The sequence below is a fragment of the Sus scrofa genome, chromosome 2, assembly GCF_000003025.6.
Source record: "Sus scrofa isolate TJ Tabasco breed Duroc chromosome 2, Sscrofa11.1, whole genome shotgun sequence".
Lineage (NCBI taxonomy): Eukaryota > Metazoa > Chordata > Mammalia > Artiodactyla > Suidae > Sus > Sus scrofa.
Genome location: NC_010444.4, coordinates 134,822,185 through 134,846,588, shown reverse-complemented (window position 1 = coordinate 134,846,588; position 24,404 = coordinate 134,822,185). Strand labels below are relative to the sequence as shown.

At 42.2% G+C, this 24,404-nt stretch overlaps 3 protein-coding genes across 5 annotated transcripts in view; 1 reads left to right on the top strand and 2 right to left on the bottom strand.

Moving 5' to 3' along the window:
* Positions 1–2,129, bottom strand: part of RAD50 (RAD50 double strand break repair protein) — a 94,729-nt gene extending 92,600 nt beyond the window's left edge. Inside the window, exon 1 of the mRNA XM_003354274.4 lies at positions 1,621–2,129. Coding sequence (XP_003354322.2) covers positions 1,621–1,749 — 129 coding nt within the window. The 5' untranslated portion in view covers positions 1,750–2,129. The remainder of the gene's footprint in view (positions 1–1,620) is intronic.
* The window catches only part of SLC22A5 (solute carrier family 22 member 5), a 186,835-nt gene that overhangs the window by 987 nt on the left and 161,444 nt on the right, over positions 1–24,404 (bottom strand). For both annotated transcript variants that reach the window (XM_021085423.1, XM_021085427.1), the window contains one exon: positions 21,624–21,691. In XM_021085423.1, the coding sequence (XP_020941082.1) occupies positions 21,627–21,691 (65 nt within the window). In that variant the 3' untranslated portion in view covers positions 21,624–21,626. The remainder of the gene's footprint in view (positions 1–21,623; positions 21,692–24,404) is intronic.
* Positions 448–14,446, top strand: IL5 (interleukin 5). Of its 2 annotated transcripts, XM_013995115.2 has the most exons (5): positions 448–1,553; positions 12,540–12,652; positions 12,856–12,888; positions 13,733–13,861; positions 13,966–14,446. In XM_013995115.2, the coding sequence occupies exons 2-5, from the start codon at positions 12,584–12,586 to the stop codon at positions 14,062–14,064; spliced, it is 330 nt and encodes a 109-aa protein (XP_013850569.1). In that variant the 5' UTR covers positions 448–1,553; positions 12,540–12,583; the 3' UTR covers positions 14,065–14,446.

Genomic DNA, 24,404 nt, shown 5'->3' with positions numbered 1-24,404 from the left:
TTGAATCGGAGCTGTAGCCACCGGCCTACGCCAGAGCCACAGCAACGCGGGATCCGAGCCGCGTCTGCAACCTACACCACAGCTCACGGCAACGCCGGATCGTTAACCCACTGAGCAAGGGCAGGGACCGAACCCGCGACCTCATGGTTCCTAGTCAGATTCGTTAACCACTGCGCCATGACGGGAACTCCATGCTGAAATTTTTTAAGGAATTGAAACAAAATAAATGGCTAGTACCAACAAAGACCTTACTAAGTACTAGGTATTATACTAACCACTTTACATATATTAAGCATTTAATTCTCACATTAATCCCAGGCTGTCAAAACTTTTTTTTTTTCTCTTTTTAGAGCCACACCTGCAGCATATGGGAGTTCCCAGGCTAGGGCTCAAATTGAATCCACAGCTGCTGGCCTACATCATTGCTAGAGCAACGCCAGATCCGAGCTGCACCTGTGACCTACAGCACAGCTCACTGGTGACGCTGGATCCTTAACCCACTGAGCAAGGTCAGGGATCCTCATCCTCAGGCACCCACATCCTCCTAGATACTAGCAGGGTTCATTACCAGTGACCAACAAGAGGAATTCCCTAGAAACTATTTTTAATCTCCATTTTATAAATGGGAACATTAAGGCACAGATCATTTAGGTTACTTTTGCCCAGTCACACAGCTAATAAAATGTGAAGCAAAAAATTTGTATTCAAACAGCTGCAGCTCATAAACACAAAACAGAAGTCTCTCTTTAGGTGGCGCACTCAATACAAAGCTAGGTACATAATAACCATTCAATTATTTTTACATAAACAAATAAAAGTAGACAAGAGTCTGGCACTCAGCTCTCAACGTTAAACCTTATCTCTTTTTCTACACTTTTCAGTTCATTTACTCTTCTCCCTATTACCATGGATCACCTGGCTTTTTCTCAAACCACCCTTTCAAATCAGAGCCTCTTGGCTACTCTCTTCCTGTAACTGCATTCCATCCTGGGCTCAACTCAAATTTCTAAATATTTCCAGGGCTTTAAAACGTCAGTGTAAGCTGTATTCCAATTTTTAATTTTGATTAGGGAAGAGCATCCTAAAAACAAAATAGTTTCCAATTTAACCAAGCCCCAATGCAAGTTTCATTTTTAAATTATGTCATTTATTTATCATGTATTATGCTCAGTCGGATAGAGATTCTTCTAAAAGTCACATATTTACACTTTATAATTTTAAATAAACCCTGTACTGGGATAACTACCAGAAGTGAATGCTATGCTAGGGAGCGTTCAAAAAATATCAATGAGGACAAAAAGGCTTCTTGTGGGACTGTGAGCTCGCTGAGGTAGCTCCTGGCCCCTTGGGATTGTCAAAGAAACCTTGTCCATCGGACTGGCCTGGACACAGGAGCGTGTTTGGTGGGTACATGAAGTCGCTGTGGCCCGAAGGGACACCAAGCCACGCCCCGCGGCCGGGAGTCACCCGGAAGCCCAGGTACACCTCGGGGCCCCAGGAGCTGAGCCAGACAAGACTCCTCTCTTCCTAATCAAGAGTTCCGAACTCTGCAGGTATTTTACTCCTCAGATTTGTAAAATGTGGCGACCTGTAAACTGAAGGCGGATACTCAAGACTTACCGTCTTCCCCGCCCCATTGGGTCCGACCAAAATTGTGAGGGGACTGAAGAAAGTAATAATTTGCTTATCTTTATCCTCTATTCCAAAACTCCGTACGCCCAGAATGCTCATCTTTTCGATCCGGGACATGTTTGCAAATTATTTCTTTTCTCAACACCAAGGGTGTAGAGCCGGGGGCCCACCAAGCTTTAGCAGTGAGGCCGGAGGAGGGCGAGCGTGGGCCTTAAGGACTCCGTACCGGGGTTCGGAGTACCAGGGTTGGGAGTACCAGGGTTGGGAGGCTCCAGGTGCGAGCGAAGGCTCCGGCTGGAACCGTTCCTCCCACACGGGCTTCCTTCCTGGCAGGAGGGCGAAAGCGGGGGTGGGGGCCAGTCCGGGGCTGCCAGCGGGAGCCGCAGAACCCACGCCTAGGGACCCCCGCAACCGTGGGCACTCACAGACTACCACCTCCGCTGCGCCACGGGTCACGTAAGCGTTTCTGCGGCCGGCGCGCTTTTACGCCGCCCCGGGGCACGCCGGGAAGTCAGAGGCTCGCGGTGCGCGCGCAGCTCTGGCTTCCGGAAGCCGTCCCTCCTTACGGGAGTGTGAACCCGGTCCCCCTTGGCGTGGATTCTGCTCTGTTAAGGGCAAGGCGGCACCGGGAGGAGTTAACGCTAACGGACTACAAAGACTTGTGATGGGCAGCGATTCTCAAAGCGTGATCTCGGGTCTCCTACAGCGGAATGGGGTCCGGTGTCCATTCGTGTGAAAACTTTTTCTAACAATAGTAACACGTTGTTTGCTTTTGCGCTTCATTCGCTCCCTAACGTACAGTGTTTTCTAGTCATCACATGACGTATGGAGACACAATTGCAATGATGGCTAACGTGTTTGTATAGTGTTGTGCATTTAAAAAAAAAAATCTCAATTTTAGTTCTGAGTAAATATTAATAGTTATAACTCACATAAAAGCTCGAGTGTAGAAAGGTGTTTAATACCAAGTTTGTAAACTGCTATTGTAGACCAAAAGCCAAAAAGCTGTTTTAAAACTATAACATGTTATGCAAATATGTGAAGGAAATCCATTCTTGAAAGTACCACCACATGCCAGGAATAGATCCCTTTATAATAAGAGGTTCAGGGAATTCCCATTGTAAGGCAGGGGGAACGAATCCGACTATGGATTGCATGAGGATGCAGGTTTGATCCCTGGCCTTCCTCTCAGTGGGTTGAGGATCTGGTGTTGGCTGTGAGCTATGGTGGAGGTTGCAGATGTGGCTTGGATCTGTCGTTGCTGTGAACAGCTCCAACTGGACCCCTCGCCTGGGAACTTCCATATGCCACAGGTATGGTCCTAAAAAAATAAAACCAAGTAAGAGGTTCAGGAATTCCTGTAGTGGCTCAGCATGTTAAGGACCCTAAGAACTGGACATTGTCTCCCTAAGAATGGATCCTTGGCCTCACCCTGTGGGTTGAGGATCTGGCCTTGCCCCACCTGCAGCTTCGATCCAGTGTTGCCATGGCTGTGGCCATGGTTTAGGCCTGCATCTGCAGCTCCTAATTGACATTAGCCTGGGAACTTACATATGCTGCAGATGCCACTGTTAAAAAAAAGAGAGAGTGGAGTTCCTGCTGTGGCCTAAGGGGATCAGCAGCATCTTGGGAGCACTTGGACACAGGTTCCATCCCCAGCTCCGCACAGTGGGTTAGGATCCTGCATTGCCCCAGCTGTGGCTTAAGTCAAAACTGCAGCGTGGATCTGATCCTTGGTCTGGGAACACCATATGCCTTGGGGCTGTCAAAAAAAAAAGAGCACAATTCAGCTATGCAAGATGAATAATAAGAGAAATACTGTATGCCATTGTGCGTATATTCTATATTGTATAGTTTGAATTTTGCCAAGCTGGCAGGGTTTTTTCATTGTTTTTTGTTTTTTTCTTTTTTTGGCATTTTAGGGCCACACCCATGGCATATGGAAGTTCCCAGGCTAAGGGTCACATTGGAGCTACAGCTGCCGACCTTTGCCACAGCCTCAGCCGCACAGAATCCGAGCCGTGTCTGCCACCTACATGGCAAAGACGGATCCTTAACCCACTGAGTGAGGTCAGGGATTGAACTGGCGTCCTCATGGATACTAGTTGGGTTCCTTTCCATTGCACCACAACAGGAACTCCCAACCAATCTGGTAGATCTGTGTTAGCTATTCTTATCAAGAAAGAAAGAGAGAGAAAGGAAGGAAGGAGGGAAGGAAGGGAAGAAAGAGAGAGAAAAAAAAAGGAAGGAGGGATGGAAGGAAAGAAAGAAAACAAAAATAAAGAAGATGGAAAGAAATTTTTGGAGGTGATGGATATACCTACCAATGGCATTGAATGTCTGTACAACCAGACATCATATGTCTCCTCCTGAGTTCTTAACATGAAGTAGCCAACATTACCTCATATGCAGTTTCTTTTTTAAAAAAAGTTTAGGAGTTCCCATCGTGGTGCCATGGAAAGGAATCTGACTAGGAACCATGAGGTTGCAGGTTCAATCCCTGGCCTTACTCATTGGGTTAAGGATCCAATGTGGCGTAGGTTGCAGAAGTGGCTTGGATCTGGTGTTGCTGTGGCTGTAGCATAGGTCAGCAGCTGTAGCTCTGATTCGATCCCTGGCCTGGGAACCTCCATATGCCGTGGGTGCGGTCCTAAAAAAAAAAGCAAATAAATAAAAATTTAAAAGTTTAACTTGAAACGAATCACATCTTTGATTATACTTCCAATTTACAGGAAGTATTAAGCTAATAATATCACGAGGATGGAAAAGGCAATCTGGAAGGTGGAATGTGTTACAAGACACTGGCCCAGGCTCTCAGATTAGTGTCATTAAAACAAGGACTGTTGAGGATTCTAAAAGACTTTTTTTTTTCCCTTGAAAAGGATGGTTGGGAATTAAGAGAGATTTGTTTCCTGTTACCAAGATGCAACACATGGTCCTGGATTGGATCCTGGTTTGGACATAGAGATGTGAGGGATACATGAGGAAATACAAATGTAGACTGGAAATTAATTGCTAAAAAACAGGAGTTCCTGTCATGGTTCAGTGGAAACGAATCTGACTAGTGTCCATGAGGACAAAGGTTTGATCCCTGGCCTCGATCAGTGGGTTAAGGATCCAGCGTTGCCATGAGCTGTGGTGTAGGTCACAGATGCAGCTCCCGCACTGCTGTGGCTCTGGTGTAGGCTGGTGGCTACAGCTCTGATTCGACCTCTAGCCTGGGAACCTACACATGCCACGGGAGCAGCCCTAGAAAAGACAAAAAAATTAAAAAATTAAAAATTAAAAAATGCTGAAAAAAAAACCCAAACAAAACACATACACAAAACCTTACTGTTATTTTCATTATATTAGGTATGATATTTTACTATGTTAAAAAAAGATTCTTTTTTTGAAATGCATATAGAAGTGTGCATAGAGTTTCATGCTTACTATAATTTACTTTAAAATACTTGAGGAAAAAATAATGAGTTGAAGGGAAAAAATGGGCATGACAAGGTACCAGATTCCATTACAAAAATTTTCAACTTTGTAGCAGTAGGAAACTATAAAACTACAGGGTGGGGGTGAGGAGGTGGAAAGATTGTAATAAAAATGATTAATCTTTAAAATAAAAAGAACTAAAAAAGCAAATCAGTCAAGCTCCCAGTTCTTGGTAAACTACTGCTGAAAAAAATGTTTAGTTTTACTTATATCATAATTAATGAAATGGAAAATAAAACTACCGTGAGATACTATCTTATTAGTGAATCTCTTTATCCTTATAATACAGTTTGACATAAATTCTCTTTTTCTGATACCAATTTCAGTACATCGGCTTTCTTTTGATTAGTATTTGTCTAGTATATCTTTCTAGCCCTTAGTTTTTAACCCTTTAATGTCATGCAGCTTGGCGTGTACTGTTATTCCTGATAAATTTGGATGTACCTTTCTTTTTTAAAAAAAGTTTTATTGACGTATAGTTGACTTATAATGTTGTGATAATTTCTGCTGTGCAACAGAGTGATTCAGTTATACATATACACACATCCATTCTTTTTCCATTTCTCCTTTCCTGCTTTCTGGATTGATTGAGTTTTCTTTATTCCCTTGTTTTATTCTACTAGCTTTGAAGTTATACATTCTGTTTTGGTCCTTTTAGTAGTTATTCTTAAATTTTTCACATGCCTATTTTGAAGTCTGAAGTTAATATCTTTAATATCCTTCCAAACAGCACAAGAGCCATAAAATGCACTGAATCTGATCACTCTTTTCATTCTCCCACATTATCATGGTTTAATCTTTTCGTTCCACGTGGTCTTGAAATCCCCTAAGTTATTTTTTTAAGCCATCATTATTTAGTTAGGTTTACCAAGGTGTTTATCAAGCTTTTTCATTACCACTGCTCCTTGCATCGCTCCTTCCTTCATGGTTTATTTCTCATCACATTAGCAGACCTATTAAATGATAGTGCTAAAGAATCTTGAGGGAAAGAAATGTATCCCACAGTGCTGATATCAGGATGAAACCAACTTAATTTTGTGAAAGTGCTTTATAAATGGTAAAACACTAAAAATATGAGATTTATTTTTTGTGCATTGAATATTTTTAAATAGTTAATCCAGTAAAATGTAACAAAGCTATAAAATGACCATACCAGTTCCTTAACACAGGAAATATTTTTAAAAATTACACAGAGAGCTTCTTAGCATTGTTTGTAATTGTGGAATACTAGCAACAACCCAAATGGTGAAGCAAACTGTGGTACATCAGTTTCACCTAATAGCAGGTAACCTTTAAAATAATAATTAGTTACATGAGAGAGAAGTATTAATAAGCCGTACGTCGCAACACAACAATGGGAGGAAAAAAATATGTATGTACGTGTAACTTGGTCCCTATGCTGTACAGCGGAAAAAAAAAGTATTAATAAGCAAAAAAAAGATAAACCCAATCGCACACATTCACTGATCACAACTCTATAAAGCTGTCTTAGTAAAGGTTGGAAGAAGTCAACAAAAACCTGGTAGGTGCTGTGCTAAGGGGAAAAAGTTCTTGTTTATTTTTCTATACTATTATTTATTCAATTAAAAATATTTAAAAGATATACTTGGAAATTGAAAGGATAGAGGTTAGAATAGGGTCAAAAAAAGAAAGAGATGCTATCATTTTACACTTAGTCACTGCAAAAAAAAACTGTGGCATCATGCCTGGTCGATTGATTAGAATCAGTTCATAGAAAAGTCATTTGACCTTCATGACTACAGTTAGTGAAAAAACAGTTATCAGTTTTTAAAAACAGGTTGCCGATTTGGAAACCACTGATAGAGACAAAGGTTTTAGGGCAAAAGGATGGATGTTACCCACTAATCCACCTATTCAACACCATTCAAATTTCTTTTTCTAAACTATATCGTTACTAATAATTCTTTAAAATTCTGAATACTGATAGCTCATTTCTTTCTATTCTCCTAAAGTAACGCATGTTTTTAAAAAAATGCTATGGTGGTTCACATTGATGAGCTTGCAGCTTTGCTCTTTTTTTCCAGGAGTCCTGCCAAAGTTGTTTTTATTATTTAGGCCCCTGGCCCCGGGAAGTAAACTCCTTCAGTTTCCGCAGTATTCACACTAATTTGTTCAACTAATACAACCAAGTACCTGCTTTTCGTTCAGTTATTTATTCAATAAACATGAATTGTATGTGTATAATAGGCTGGTCATTGAGGATAAAGAAATCACTTAAAGAAGTTCCCATCGTGGGCAGTAGAAATGAATCTGACTAGTATCCATGAGGATGTTGGTTTGATCCCTGGCCTCCCTCATTGGGTTAACGATCTGGCGATGCCATGAGCTGTGGTGTAGGTCACGGCGTTGCTGTGGCTGTGGAGTAGGCCACCAGCTGTAGCTCCAATTTGACCCCTAACCTGGGAACCTCCATATGCCACATGTGGGGCCCTTAAAAGCAAAAATAATTTTTTTTTAAAGAGATCAATTAGGAGTTCCCGTAGTGGCTCAGTGGTTAACGAATCCGACTAGGAGCCATGAGGTAGCAGGTTCGGTCCCTGGCCTTGCTCAGTGGGTTAAGAATCTGGTGTTGCCGTGAGCTGTGGTGTAGGTTGCAGACATGGCTCGGATCCCATGTTGCTGTGGCTGTGGCTGTGGCGTAGGCCAATGGCTACAGCTCCGATTAGACCCCCAGCCTGGGAACCTCCATATGCCGTCGGAGCGGTGGAAGAAATGGCGACAAAAAAAAAATGAGATAAATTGAACAAAACCCTTATTCTCAAGGAGCTCATGGTCTAGTGAAGTGAAAAGGTCCCAGGTGCATGACACTTCTGGGATACAAAGTATTTTTTTTGGCCGCAACCTCTGCATGTGGAAGTTCCCAGGCCAGGGATCACATTCAAGCCACAGCAGCAACCCAAGCCACTGCAGTGACAATGCCAATCCTTAACCTGCTGCAGCACAAGAGAACGCCACAAAGTCTTTTTAACAATAATAATATATTAACTTTTTTACCTCGCAGGTTTACTTTTAATAAACTTTTTATTTTAGAGAGTCCCTGTAACCCTGTACCTAGTATCCTCTGTTGTTCACATTACTGTGGTACATCTGTCACAACTAGATAAGCGACGCTGGCACATTACTAGACTCCACAGTTCTTAGGGGGTTTTCTTAGGTTTTACCTATCGCCTTTTTTCTGTCTGGGATCTCATCCAACACACCGCATTACACTTAGTCATCATGTCGCCTTAGATTCTTCAGGGCTGTGACAGTTTCCCAGACTTCACTTGTTTTCGATGACCTTGACAGTCTGAAAGAGCACTGGTCAGGTGTTTATTTTGTCCTTCAATTTGGGTTTCAATTTTCTCATGGTTATACAGAGTTGATGAGTTTCGGGGAGGAAGGCTACAAAGGTAAAATGCCATTCCCATTACATCCTGTTAAGGGGACATGCCACTAACATGACTTATCACTGTTAACGTTGACCTTGATCATTTGGCTAAAATTTGCCAGGTTCCTCCATTGCGAAGTTACTCCTCTCATAATCCCACTTCCAGACTGCACTCTTTAAAATGAACTGTGGATTTCCCCTTGTGCCTCAGCAGAAATGAATTTGTATCCATGAGGACACAGGTTCGATCCCTGGCCTTGCTCAGTGGGTTTGGCGTTGCTGTGAGCTGTGGTGTGGGTCACAGATGCGGCTGGGATCTGGCATTGCTGTGGCTGCGGTGTAGGCTGGTGGCTCAGCTCTGATTCGACCCCTAGCCTGGGAACTTCCATGTGCCACGGATGTGGCCCTAAGGAGCAAAAATAAAAAAATAAAATGAACCGTATCTCACACTTAATGGGAATTAGGCTCCATTTCCTTGAGGCTAAAATGTTTACAAAAATTACTTGGAATTCTGTATAGGAGATTAAAACTATTAACTTTTTTGGGCAGCTTTACATTAATAAGCGTCTTTCAAAAACATTATTTTATGGTCCCTGCTCAGAGAGATTTACAATAAGGTTGGAGAGATGAAACTAATAGAGGAATAATTAATCACTTATGACAACATTATAAGAAATGTAATTTCATACACTTGTTCATAGTGGCATTGTTCAAAATAGCAAAAAGTTGGATTCAACGCAAATGTCCACTGATGGATGGATAAACAAAATGCAGTACATACATACAATGCAATATTATCTCACCTAAAAAATGAAATTCTGCCACATGCTACAAGATGGATGAACCTTGAGGATACTATTCTAAGTGAAATAAGCCAGTCACAAAATGACAAATACTATGTGATTCCACTTATATGAGTTACCTAGAATGGTCAAATTCATGGAGGCAGAAAGTAGAAGCATGGTTGCCAGGACTGGGAGGAGAGGGCTATAGAATACAGAGTTTCATTTTTGCAAGATGAAAAGAGTTCTGGAGATGGATTACACAAGATTATGAATGTATTTAACACTATTCAACTCTATACTCAAAAGTGATTAAGATGTTACATGTATTTCACCACAATTGTAAAAATCTTAAAGATACACCATTTTTAATAGGAAGTTTTTAAAATAACTTACCCTCCAATAGGGACCCACAGTCATACTGCAGATCAAAAGCTGCAAAATATCCCACTCTTGGGCATCTATCCGGACAAAACTCTACTTAAAAGAGACACATGCACCCACATGTTCATTGCAGCACTATTCACAATAGCCAGGACATGGAAACAATCCAAATGTCCATTGACAGATGATTGGATTCGGAAGATGTGGTATATATACACAATGGAATACTACTCAGCCATAAAAAGGATGACATCATGCCATTTGCAGCAACATGGATGGAACTAGAGAATCTCATACTGAGTGAAATGAGCCAGAAAGACAAAGACAAATACCATATGATATCACATAACTGGAGTCTAATATCCAGCACAAATGAACATCTCCTCAGAAAAGAAAATCATGGACTTGGAGAAGAGACTTGTGGTTGCCTGATGGGAGGGGGAGGGAGTGGGAGGGATCTGGAGCTTGGGCTTATCAGGCACAACTTAGAACAGATTTACAAGGAGATCCTGCTGAATAGCATTGAGAACTATGTCTAGATACTCATGTTGCAACAGAAGAAAGGGTGGGGGAAAAACTGTAATTGTAATGTATACATGTAAGGATAACCTGACCCCCTTGCTGTACAGTGGGAAAAAAAAAAGCTGCAAAATAGCCCCCAGGTGATTTTTTAAAATACGAATAGCCAACACTTAAAAATCAGTAGCTTATACATAATAACCAGGATTTCTGGCTTCTTTGAAAAAGAAATGAAATGATGGATGATCGGGCAACATAAATCCAAGGATGTCACATAGCAATAGTCAGCTGGAGCTGAGCAGCACTGGCCATCTGGAGTCAGGTCACGCTGCTGCCATTTACTGCAGCCTCCCCGCCCCCCCCCCAACCTGTGTTGTGCCACATCTTGCTCATTTCGCTCATTCTCATAACCAGCCAGCATCATTCCCTAAAAACAATGAGTGGTTGGTGAGTTTTCTCCTGCTTAGTGAAGGCTAGTAAAGTGGTGTCTCAGTCCTTTACCACCTAGATTCCTTGTGCAAGCCTATAACAGACTTCCAAACTCAGAACTTTGTGCATTTAAGGTACTAAAATAAGTCATCTGGCGTTCCTCCGAAAACTTCGTCTAAGTCCATGCTTCCTCAGTGTAGCCCAAAGGAGTCAGGGGAGAGCCAGAGTGAACTCTCTCATATGAAACCTGCTAGAACTCAGCTTTGGTTTTGGGAGCACCATTTTAAGAGCCCCTGGATCCAGTGGATTGTGATTCCTACCTCACCCCTGCAATGAGCCAATCACTCCTGCAGTCTCACGAAAAATGCCTTTCAGGTGCTCAAACCTGGCATGTCCAACCAAGAGCCCAAAACATCAGTGCAAACAAACCCAGACATGGTACCGGAGGGCTGCCACTTCCCACACTACTTTTATCGCACCTGTGCAGAGCTGTGACTAGACACATGGAAAAGCCTTGTCTACCTCCCAGATGCCTCTACTTCTCATACGGAACTCTACCCAGCTTTGGAAAAGGAGGTAGCAATTTGTGTTTGGTACCATCTGTGCTAGATACTCCAGATAATCCTAAAGTCAGGCTTCCAGGCCAACACAGTACAACTTTGAGATGCTCATGGGAACCCTCCATTACAAACCCTGGCTCCCAACTCCATCATGTGTCTCAGGCCAGGGAATAAGAAAGTATGTGATCTAGAAGGGGGTTTCACCTGCTCCCTTCTGGGATTACATATTGGAGCCTAACGTACATAAAGGCTGATTCCCCTGTTCACTCCTATTCATACAAGGCCCACACAGGGTGTGACAGAACACCCCTGCCCCATGTGGGACACATTATGTGGCTGTGGAGGATATTCCTTGGTTACCTTCTTAGCATCCAGTTCCCTCACACAACTGCCTAGGACCCCAAATTGCTCAGCTATGCAGTTTGGGTAGGATGAAGCCTACCTCCAGTCCCAGGGAGAGCCAAGCAATATATTCCACACCACTGGCCACAGTTCAAGGGTGAACAAGGCTGAATTCTAGGACTTTTAAATGAGCAAGCAGAAAAACACAGTCTGCTTCTCCTGTGGCTCAGGAATGGGGTTCACATAGGCTCAGGGGTTCAGACATCATCTTGGTCTACAGGGGGAGAGCTGCCTGAGAATGGAGATAGTGGTCACTGAGGCAAACAACATAAAGGAGCCTCCACCCTGGATCATCTGGTTTTATGGGCGAATGAGTCCCTCATTTGGCTTCAACCAATTTGGGTTGGGTTTTTGATCACTGGCAACAGAAAGGAGCCTAATCCAGACCCTAGTGAACACAACTTGACCCTGCTAAATTTTGATGGTCTCTGCTCTAGCCACCACCTTCAGTCACCAGTATTTGCAGTCCCTTTTAAGACAGATCAACCTAGATAGCACTGTGTTAGCATTTACTTGATCTGAAAAAAGCTTCCCAATATTTATGTATTTTAACATAAAATTCTATTTAGCAGTTTACATTATGGTTCTTTTTACATACATCTTTTAAGAGAAAATTCCATCTTCTGATTTTACGAAATTCAAATGTGGGACAATGATATATCAACCTAAGGATTTTCTTTTGTAATAGAAAATGTTTTTAAAGGGGAAAAAAACAGGGATTTTTATTATTAAAAGACAAAAGTAAAATTATGTTTTAAGATACAAGGCATTGGAAACATTGTTTCACGATATACCATTATTAGGCATTCTCTATCTGATTGTTAGAAATTATTCATTTCCTCAAAGAGAGAGAATAAATTGGTTGGGGATGCAGTCTTGTACTATGCACTTTCTTTGCCAAGGCAAAGGTTGAACATTTCAGAACCATGAGAATGCTTCTGCATTTGAGTTTGCTAGGTCTTGGAGCTGCCTACGTTAGTGCCATTGCTGTAGAAAATACCATGAATAGACTGGTGGCAGAGACCTTGACACTGCTCTCCATTCATCGAACTCTGCTGATAGGCGATGGGGTAATTTTCTTTTTGATTCCTACGCTTTTTTAAATATATAGGTAATCATTTGCTGTGGCTACTTTTTTAAAGATCTGTTATTAATCATGCAATTATGAGTGATAGCAATATATAACTGATAACCATATTAGTAGCAAGCATTTTACTAAAAGTGATGTGTGCTAGAGTACTTTATAAATGAATGTATTTCCTTTCCTTTTCAGAACTTGATGATTTCAACTCCTGTACATACAAATGTAAGTCAAATCATGATTTGATAAGTGTCTGCACAAATAAGTAAATTTCATATTTTAAGCTATAAAACATTAGTTATCACTGGAATTATTTAATTTTGTCCATTTTGCTTTTATGTGTGTGGATGCAAACGTATGTACTTAGAAATATTAGGAATGATTTTATGACAAACAGAATCCATTAAAAAAGTGGATCAGGCCCTTCGATGTTGTCACTTCTCCATTTCAAAGAGCCTTGTGTTAGGTGGTCTTTCTAGAATAATTCCACACTGGTTGAGAGGGGCCTCCTACCCTCCAGTCAGCTCTGATTATTGTTTTCCTCACTTTCATGTCTTTCTGAAAGTATTAGCAAGTTAGGGTTATGTTTTTAGAATCACGGTCAGGAGTCATTAAAATATACGATGAGTGCCCTAAATCAAGAGTCATTTCCACATATTTAAATTCTTATGACTAAATAATGGAACTGTATACATTTGCAGTATGTCTGGTCATATTAAAATGTAAAATATATGATTTCATTTGTCTACATAGAATAAAATTACCAACTGGAACTACAAAAGGAAACTGATGTGAAGTCAGTACATTTGCATCACATTTCCTAATCATTTTAGTTTTGGTTAGAGAGTTAATTTATATCATTTATAAAACTCCTCAGGAATTATGTAAACTTCATCTACTTTTGGAAAGTATGTCTTAGTGTGAAGTGGTTTGCCACTTGGAAAAGGAACAAGTAAAAAATTCTTTGGAGAAGGGGAACTTGTGTAAACACCACTAAACACTACCATTGTGGACCAAATTTTTATACCTTGTTTTGATTATTTATCGTTTTAAAATTTCCCTCATCTAGCACCAACTATGCATTGAAGAAGTCTTTCAGGGAATAGACACGTTGAAGAATCAAACTGCACGAGGGGATGCCGTGGAAAAACTATTCCAAAACTTGTCTTTAATAAAAGAATATATAGACCGCCAAAAAGTAAGTTGAAAACATTTAGTGGAAACTTAAGTATATTTGTCTGGCTGTGCCTATGTTTACAGGAACTGACAACTTCCCACAATACTTATTTGTTCTTTTCATAGAAAAATTGTGGAGGGGAAAGATGGAGAGTAACGCAATTCCTGGACTACTTGCAAGTTTTTCTTGGTGTGATAAATACCGAGTGGACAATGGAAAGTTAAGACCAAACTGTCTTACCGAAGCAAAAGATTTTTGAGGAGGAAAAGGATGTTTTTACTTCAACAAGAGTGAAGGCCAACCAAGGGGGGGGCCTTAATGTGCAGTGTAATTAAACTTCAAAGTCAAAGTAAATATTTCAGGCATACTGCTACTGTATCACCTCACAAGGCAGAAAGCATAAACTTTTTGAGATATATTTCAGACATCAGAATCACTGAAGTATTTTCTACCAGTTTGCTCTGGTAAAATAGACAAATACTTTTATCTATATTATTTAATGTAATGTCTGTTAACTTATTATTTATGAAATGATTGAGAATTTGGAAAGTTAATATTTATTTCTTCTTAGGCTGTGTTCCAATAAAACAAAAACAGACAACTGTAGTTCAATCTGTCTTACTCCTTTTATTTTTTTATTTTTTATTTATTTATTTATTTTTTGTCTTTTTAGGGCCGAACCCATGGCATGTGGAGATTCCCAGGCTAGGGGTTGAAACGGAGCTATAGCTACTGGCCTACGCCACAGCGATGCCAGATCCCAGTTGCGTCTGTGACCTACACCACAGCTCATGACAACGCCGGGTCCTTAACCCACTGAGCGAGGCCAGGGATCAAACCTGCATCCTCATGGATGCTAGTCAGATTCATTTCCGCTGAGCCACGACGAGAACTCCTAATTTGTCTTACTCCTGAAGTGAGCACAGCCTGTGTGAGAATGTGCCGAGTTTGAGGATTCTCATCTCCTGGGTGGCAGAAGTCACGGGACACCAGGTGTACCACAGGTGGACGTGATCTAGAAGGACCTAGTGGGGATGTGGGCAGTAGGGACACGGGTAGGGGCTGGAGTCTACCCAGAGCCTAGAATGGTGCAGGTCAAATTGTAGGTGATGAATGAATGAATGAATGATTTAAAATTCTGGCCAGAGAATTACCATGAATTTCACACTTCCCCTGGGAGAAGAGCAGTAGAGGAATCTGTAATGAGGTCTCTTCCCAGCCTATGAGAAGAATGTGACATATCAATCCTATTGCCAGTTGGGGAATGAGCCAGAAACCCTCTGTGTGGAGCCCAGGGCACTGTGGCCTAGAGGAGTTCTTCCTCATCTCACCTGACACTGTGGCAGAACAAAAGGGGCAGAGAAGCACCGGTAGACGGTTATATTAGAAAGGCCAGGTTCTAAAGGTGCCCACCAGCTGTATTCCCAGAGAAAGCCTCAGAGAGAACCATACCACATTCTACCTATTTAGGACTGTCAGTTCCATAACTGGAAGTGCCTCTTCTTGAGAATATTTCTCAAGGATTCGGAAAACATGTTCTTTAAAATATATTTTGAAACTAAGAACTGGAGAAGAGGCAGTAACAATATTGAGTTATGTCATTAATTCCTTCATTCATTTACTGACCATAGCCCTACACTGGGTGCTGGGAGACAGCCGTGGGCAAAGGCCGGAGGTCCCTACAGATGGTGCCATTACCTTCGGCATCGTCTGCATGGATTATGCATGTTGTGTTTGACTGCCTGTGTGAAACAACAGCTCCTACTTTTTCTGGGCATGGAAGAAGGGCCAGAGCAGTCAAACAAATTCCCAGGTGGGAGAATGCAACGCTTTCTGTGCGAAAAAACGTGTTTCCCTTCCAGCACAAACCCAAGCATGGTGGTCAGCGCTCTGCTGTGGCTTCAGCTCCAGCATGTGCACCTGCCAAGCTCCAGGAGGTGAGGTTGAGCCAATGAGAAGAAGAAGCACAGCACCACAGATCGCCCCAGAGACTGACAGGAAATAGGAAACTGAATTTGCAAAGAGACCGAATGTCAATTTAATTCAATTCAGCAAATATTTACTGAGCTCCCATATGTTCCAGGACTGTTCTAGGGACTAGGATTCATCAGTGAATAAAAAAGACAAAATTCTCTTCCCTGTTAAACCTATATTCTATCTCAGAAAAGATCATTTTCCAGCCAAGATGTGGAAGCAGCGTAAGAGTCGATCAAGAGATGAATGTATAGGGAGTTCCCGTTGTGGCTCAGTGGTTAACGAATCTGACTAGGAACTATGAGGTTGGAGGTTTGATCCCTGGCCTCGCTCAGCGGGTTGAGGATCCCGCATTGCCGTGGTGAACCGTGGTGTGGGTCACAGACAAGGCTCGGATCCCACGTTGCTGTGGCTCTGGTGTAGGCTGGCAGCTGCAGCTCCGATTGGACCCCTGTCCTGGGAACCTCCATGTGCTGTGGGAGCAACCCTAGAAAAGGCAAAAAGACCAAAAAAAAAAAAAAAAAAAAGACAGAGATGAATGGATAAAGAAGATGTGAGAAAAAGATGTGATACACACACACACACACACACACACACACACACACACACACACAAGAATATTATTCAGCCATAAAAAAAAGAATGAAATTTTGCCATATGTAACAACATAGATGGACCTGGAGAGTAATATGTTTAGTGAAATAGGTCAGACAGAGAAAGACAAATACCATAGGTTATCATTTATATGTGGAATCTAAAAAAATTAAAGTAGTGAATATAACAAAAAAGAAGTAGACTCACAGATACATAGAGAACAAACCAGGGGTTACCAGCAGGGAGAGAGAAGGGGGCAGGGAATACAGGGGTAGGGAACTAAGGGGCACATATATCATAGGAGTTCCAGCTGTGGTAGAGTGGGTTAAGAATCTGGCTGCAAGAATTCCTGCTGTGGCTCAGCGGTAATGAACTCTACTAGCATCCATGAGGATGCAGGTTCAATCTCAAGCCTTGATTAGTGGGTTAAGGGTCCAGCGTTGCCATGAGTTGTGGCGTAGGTCACAGACATGGCTCAGATCCCATGTTGCTGCGGCTATGGCACAGGGCTGCAGCTGTAGCTAAGGGCTGTAGCTGTAGCTCCGATGTGACCCCTAGTCTGGGAACTTCCATATGCCACAGGCACAGCCCTAAAAAGACAAAAAAAAAAAAGTATCTGACTCCAGCAGATCAGGTTGCTGGAGAGGCTCAGGTGCAATCCCTGGCCCAGTGCAGTTGGTTAAAGGCTCTAGCCATTATCACCTAGGTCGCAGCTGTGGCTCAGATTCAATCCCTGGCCCAGGAACTTCCACATGCCACTGGCATGGCATAAAAAAAAATTTTTTTTTAAATAAAATAAAAAGTTGTAAGGATATATTGTAAGCACAGAGAATATAGTCAATACTTTATTATAACTATAAATGGAGTATATAATCTTAACAAATTTTAAATTACTATGTTGTACACCTGAAACTAGTATAATATTGTAAATCAACTATACTTCACTTTAAAAAATAAAAACAAAATTAATTTGAAGGAAAAAAGTCATTTTCCCCACTTGTTTGTGTGTGTGTGTGTGTGTGTGTTTTCCTTTTTTCTAGGGCCGCTTCCTGAGGCATATGGAGGTTCCCAGGCTAAGGGTCGAATCAGAGCTGTAGCCACCACCCTACCCCAGTGCCACAGCAATGCAGGATCCGAGTTGCATCTGTGACTTACACCACAGCTCATGGCAATGCCAGATCCTTAACCCACTGAGCAAGGCCAGGAATGGAGCCCGAAACCTCATGGTTCCCAGTTGGATTCGTTAACCACTGCACCACGACGGGAACTCCTTCCCCACTTCTTTATCAAGGTCCACTACAGTTACTATAGATTTAAGGTTGGAATATTTCAACTAAAGTCCCACTGATAAACTCTTATCAATCTACCAGGTTTCAGAGAAACTAAAAGCCCTCAGGGCTGTAAGCAACTAACCAAAATGGTACTTCTTAGGCATAGCAAAGATTTTAAGGCAGAAACAACAATTCTCCCGCTGATTCTATTGTTCCTATAGAAGCAAAGGCAACCAGATGGCCCCTGGCTAGAGAGAGTGGGATTCCTACAAGTTACATCAACTGCCTCCTCACCTAAGCCTGACTATGGCAGGGCTCCAGAACCTAGGGCATCAGAGGAGAGGGATGTGGCAGACTCCAGGTTACAGGATGAGTGTTGCTTTTCCCCTCCAACACTTACCTCAATAAAAGAGCACCTATTTACATTCTTTTTTTTTTTTTTTTTGTCTTTTTTGTTGTTGTTGTTATTGTTGCTATTTCTTGGGCCGCTCCCGCGGCATATGGAGGTTCCCAGGCTAGGGGTTGAATCGGAGCTGTAGCCACCGGCCTACGCCAGAGCCACAGCAATGTGGGATCCGAGCCGCGTCTGCAACCTACACCACAGCTCACGGCAACGCCGGATCGTTAACCCACTGAGCAAGGGCAGGGATCGAACCCGCAACCTCATGGTTCCTAGTCGGATTCGTTAACCACTGCGCCACGACGGGAACTCCTTTACATTCTATTTTAGTGATGATGCTGTCATTGTCCAGTGGGAGGAGTCAGAGTGAGAATATTAGGCTGGGTGTTGGAGGAACACAGCCGAGGCATCCCAGAGAACACCTTGATACAAGTTATTGAAAACCAAAGGCCCTCTTTGTCATCCACCCTCAGCCCCTGAAGCCTGCGGCTGTTCCTCCTTGTCCTTCTTTCTCTTCTTCTTTTGAGGTTCCCTATTTGGCTCATATAACCATGACTACCTTCCCATCACCTATCTGGAAACCTCCCTGACTTTTATTTAGCCTCTGTGCCCTTCCATCCACCGTTCAGCCTCTGAAATGCCTCTCCAACTCCCCTTTCCATCGCTGCTGCCTCACCTGAGGCCCTTGCCTGTCATCTAGACTCAGCGATCACCAGTCCCCTACCTCAGGCTCTCTCCACACCTGTCAGGTCAGGGCTATTGATAAAATAAACTCATGTCCATATGTCACTGCTGAGCATAAACCTCTATCTCACTGCTGTCTCAGGTCTAGCTCCTTCTCGGGTTAGACCTCTGTCCCCTCCAAGCCCCGCCATTCAGAAATTCAGGCATCTCTCACTGAATGTTTGCAAGAAAACGCCAACTGGGAGCCCCATTTCCATTATTTTAAATGGCAAAGTTTTAGTGTATTACATCTAAATTCAAAATCCTCAAACAACTTTCCAAAACATAAAACACAGTAAAATGCCTATATATAAGCAACAAGCTTACAGGTTGTAAAATTTTTTAAAATAGATATTTCTGTGTTTATTTATCCAATAAACTGTGGAAAAATAAGGATGCAAAATATTTAAAACCATACTTCTTGTCCCTAAACCACTAATATGGCTACTTTATCTACATAACATGCTATAGGTCCCCTTAGTTGATATTCAGAGACTTTCCAGTTGTCTTCTGTGAACGCTGATATGCTACCAATTATATTTGGAACAAACCTAAAGACTTTCTCTGTTGAGCTCTGTCCCTCATCACTTCATTTAAAAATGCATGGAGTTTGGGGAACATATACCTAATATTTTCCCTATATAAGTATTAGTAGAAAGCATTGTATCGAGTAAGTATTGCAGGTTCTATGAAATGATGTTCTACATGGCAAACTTTAACTGGGGACAAGTTTACCAGGAAGGCTAGCTCTTCTTTGTCCTAGAAGACACGATGACCTTTTACTGTGCCTTTGCCCACACTGCCTCTGTTCAGCTGTCCCTTCCCACGTAGGGAACCTATCATTGTTCTTTAGATCTTTTCATTTGACCCTCTCTTTTGTCTCTCACAGTCCCCTCCAATGCCACCTCCTCTCTGGTTCTCTCCTCGCCAAGTCCAGCAGAATCAGGGGCTCCCTTCTCGGTGGCCTGCATTACTTTGAACATTCCTCTATCCGAACTTTTGTTTTTATTATTTTATTTTTTTATGGCCACACCCAAGGCATACGGAAGTTCCCAGGCCAGGGATTGAATCCAGGCCTCAGCTGTGACCTATGCCACAGCTGCAGCAACACCAGATCTTTAACCCATTGCACCACAGAAGGAACTCCCAGAGCTCTTGTTTTTATATTGCAGCATTTTCGGATTCATCTTATACATCTCTGTATACGTATCAGTCAGAAGAGTTTAGATGATGCTTCGGTAACAAACCACCTCTCAGTCCCAGTGTGTACCTTCCTTCAACCATGTATCATCACCCTGCTGGTCTGTCAGCAGAGAAGGACTGGACTAGTTTTGGGGAATTTGTTCTTTCTCCCAATACTGATATAGGTGATTTGTTTCTTAATCACATAAAGTCTACCATGAGTGTGGTCTGGGCAGACCTACAGAGCAACGGTCCTCCATGTGCTAGATCGGTGTTCCCGGATTTCCATTTTACGGTGCCATTACATCAACAGTATTTTGCAATTCCCTTGGCAGAGAACAAGAGTCATGGAGACTCACACTTGAGTTCTTAAAGACTTCTACTTACATCGCATTCGTTAGATCAAGTCATACTGCCATGAGTACCTTAAAGAGGTGAGGGAAATGCAATTCTCCCATGTGCCCAGAAGCAGAACAGACTCAGAAATACTGTAGAGTAACACTAATATCTAACACAACAGACCCTTAAAAAATGTTCACAATGTCCCAGTGTTTTGCCAAGGAAGGGGACCAAACTACTGTTTACTGACCACTTACCAGGACTAAGACTTCCCTAGACGTCTTACAGCATTATCTCAGTTCATTTTCATCACAAGCCAATATAAGATAACATTATTTCTTTTTTATGACATGGAATCAAAGGCTCAGAGAGTTTAAATTATTGGCCAAGGTCACGCAGCAAATAAGTGATACTGTTAGGATTCAAACCCTGGCATGTCTCATTCTAAATCTTTCATGATTTCTGAGGAAATCTTAGTCTCTTGGCCTTAAGAAATCAGTGAAGTAGAAAAGATAGCTGATCAGCACATCCAACTGGCACAGTAAGTGGCACTCTTAAGTGTCTTCAGGAGAAAGAAAGGAGGAGAACAAGGATGGAGCAAGAGTGCACTTGTGCATAGAATCCTGTCTTTGCCTGTTTCTGCACTCCACTGTGGGTCAGAGGAGGCACAGGCATGTTTCTTTAGCATTGACCTTGTCTAGCAGTTCACTAGATCATGGAGGCTGTTTTCCTCCAACCTGTCCACCTGACTCAGTGGGTAAGAGAGTAAGACTCATCCAGGTCCAGAAGATCAGACCTGCAAAGATAAGAAACTCATTCAATGTGCCCATTGTCACTACACCCATGCTTTACTTAGTTTTTTAGCTAGTCCTGTGCTTATTTGTTCCACCAGCAACAAAGAAAGACTGCTTCCCTCAAGAACATACCCTGCCCTTTTCGGAAATAAGCCAGTGAGACCCAACATAATCATTACCTTCAATGTGAAATGCCCAGGCCAGTGGCCAGCATACCAACAACTGGTCCCTAAGAAATTGGACCACTCTCACATCATCCCATAAATCTCAGTCACCCCAAACCAGAAGCTAAGTGATAAACCACAGATACCCAGGCAACCTGGCAGGTGCTTTGTTGAGCCATCTCCCTTCAAACACTTTTGCACATTGTCAAGTACAGAAGCCAAAAATTTCCACGTGACAAGTTACCTCTGAGCAGAGAAATCAATGCTCAGGTGCCTCTGAAATCTGAAGAAACACTGAGATGGAGCCATCTGACTTGGCCACTTTACCTTAGGAATACTCACCCCTCACCACTGCTGTATAATCACAAAAATTCCTGCAGGGACTCCAGAGAGCAAATTCCTTGGAGTTCCTGTTGTGGAGCAGTGGAAATAAACCCAATTAGTATCCATGAAGACACAGGTTCAATCCCTGGCCTTGCTGAGTGGGTTGAGAGTCTGGCATTGCCGTGAGCTGTGGTGCAGGTTGCAGATGTGGCTCAGATCCAGCGTTGCTGTTGCCTATGGTGTAGACCGGCAGCTGTAGCTCTGATTTGACCCCTAGCCTTGGAACTTCCATATACTGCAGGTGTGGCCCTGAAAAATAGGAAAAAAAAATTCTCCAAGCCTAGTCCAGTCCTGCTCTGCTGACAGACTAGCAGGGTGATGACACACAGTTTAAGGAAGGTGCTCACTGTATTAATTTGTTGGGAAGTCCAAGATCTAGGTGCTGGCAGGGTTGTCTTCCTGAGAAGTGGTTTTCCTGGGCTGCCTTCTCATCCTCCTGTGGCCTTTCCTCTGGGCATGTGCATCTCCGGTATCTTTCTATGTGGACCAATTGCCTCTTTTTATAAGGCCATCAGCCAGATTGGGTTAGGGGCCACCCTAACAACCCCATTTTAACGTACCTCTTTAAAAGCTCTGTCTCCAAATACAATCACATTCTGAGGTACCAGGGGTTAGGGCTTCAACATGTGAATTTTGGAGAATACAATTCAGTCCAAACTACATACACATTAAAAGGAAACATTTCCCTCTGGCCTCTGGGATGGTGCAGAGGCCGCCTCTACCAGGGGCAGACAGATCACATTTTCCTCTCCGTTTCAGGAACCCACAGAAGTTAGAAACAGCAGGCTGTACATCTTAAAATCAAAGTGTGGTACATGTGTGGAAAAACCAACCCAGGAGGCCCCAGGGTTTTTCCGATCTAGTGCAGCATGGACATTTGCACAAAGTAGCTTCTGCCAGGACCTCTCAGGCAGGTCAGGCAAATGTCAAGGCACCCTGGTGCTCAGCCAGCAGCTTCACTCCTGTGCGGGCCCATGTTCCAGTGAACATTTCTCTCTGAGAACATTCCCTCTAACAAGTGACCCAGGAGTCCAAGGCAAATGCCAGACAGCTTTCTGATGGGTCTTGCCACTCATCTACTCTGCAACCCACTGTTGGGCCATTCCTCTGCATCCCCAACATATATAGGAAGAAGTCACAGGAGATACAGAGGATAAAATGAGAACCTCTTACAGGTATCTAATCAGAGCTCTAGAAAGACAGAGCAAAGAGAATAGGGAAGAGGAAATAGTGGCTGAGGATTTTCCAGTATTGATGAAAATAACAATCCATGGATTGAGGACATCTAGTGATTCCAAGCAGGATAAATTAAAGGAAATTCATACCTAGATACATCATAGTAAAAACCCAGAGCACCAAAGGAGAAAACAAACAAACAAACAAATAAAAACCCTTAAGAGCAGCTAGAGAGAAAAGATAGGTTGCCTGTTAGAGCAGTTACAGTGAGATTTTTCAATAGCATAAAATTAAAGCCCAGTAACTGCAGAATGTTATTTTCAAAGTGCTAGAAAAAAACTGTTAACCTAGACTTCTAAGATCAGTGAAAATTTCCTTCAAAAATAAGGATGAACTAAAAACATTTTTAGGTTGTTTTGTTTTGTTGTTTTTTGACCATGCCCACTCATGCGGAAGTTCTGTAGCCAAGGATTGAACCCATGCCAAAGCTGTGAGCAGTGCAGGGACTTGGGTTGCTATTGAGGCATGGGTTCCATCCCAGCGTGGTGCAGTGGATTTAAGGATCTGTGTTGCCACAACTTCAGCATAGGTCAAAACTATGACTTGGATTCAATCCCTTGCCCAGGAACTTCCATATGGCATGTGTGCAGCCATAAACAAAACAAAACAAAATCACAAAGTATCATCTCATACCAGTCAGAACAGCCATCATAAAAAAGTCAACAAACAATAAATTCTGGAAAGGGTGTGGAGAAAAGAAACCCTTCCTGTACTGTTAGTGGGACTATAAATTGGTATAACCACTACAGAGAACAGTATGGAGTTTCCTTAAAAACTTAAAATAGAACCAGCACGTGATCCAGCAATCCCATTCCTGGGCATATGTCCAAATAAGATCATAATTCAAAAAGATACATGCAGCCCAATGTTCATTTTGGCACTATTTACAATAGCCAAGACATGGTAACAACCTAAATGTCCATCGACAGAAGGATGGATAAAGAAGACGTGGTACGGATATACAATGTGGTACCCAGCCCTAAAAATAATGAAATAATTCCATTTGCAGCAACATGGATGGATCCAGAGGTTATCATACTAATTGAAGTCAGTCAGGCAAAGATAAATATCATATGATATCACTTATATGTGGAATCTAATTTTAAAATGATACAAAATAACATATTTACAAAACAGAAACAGACTCACAGATTTTGAAGTCAAATTTATGCTTGCCAAAGAGGAAAAGTGGAGGGGAAGGATAAATTAGGAGTTTGGAATTAATATATACACGTGAGTATATATAAAACAGATAACTAACAAGGACCTGCTGTAGAGCACAGGGAAATTTACTCAATATTCTGTAATAACCTACATGGGAAAAGAATCTGAAAAAGAATGGATATGCGTATATGTATAACTGATTTACTTTGTTGTACTACCTGAAACTAACACAGCATTGTTAAGTCAAGTATATGCCTATAAAATTTTTTTTTAAAGAACTAGAAAAGTAATCACAGGGTGTAAAAAAAAAAGGGTTATGTCAAAGCTCCATTTATCACT

Bases quoted from the DNA above. Each gene is read 5' to 3' on its own strand.
- IL5 (XM_013995115.2), top strand. From the start codon at position 12,584: ATGAATAGACTGGTGGCAGAGACCTTGACACTGCTCTCCATTCATCGA. The intron at 12,653-12,855 runs GTAATTTTCTTT...TTTCCTTTTCAG, and splicing joins CTCTGCTGATAGGCGATGGG to AACTTGATGATTTCAACTCC. The intron at 12,889-13,732 runs GTAAGTCAAATC...TCCCTCATCTAG, and splicing joins CAACTCCTGTACATACAAAT to CACCAACTATGCATTGAAGA.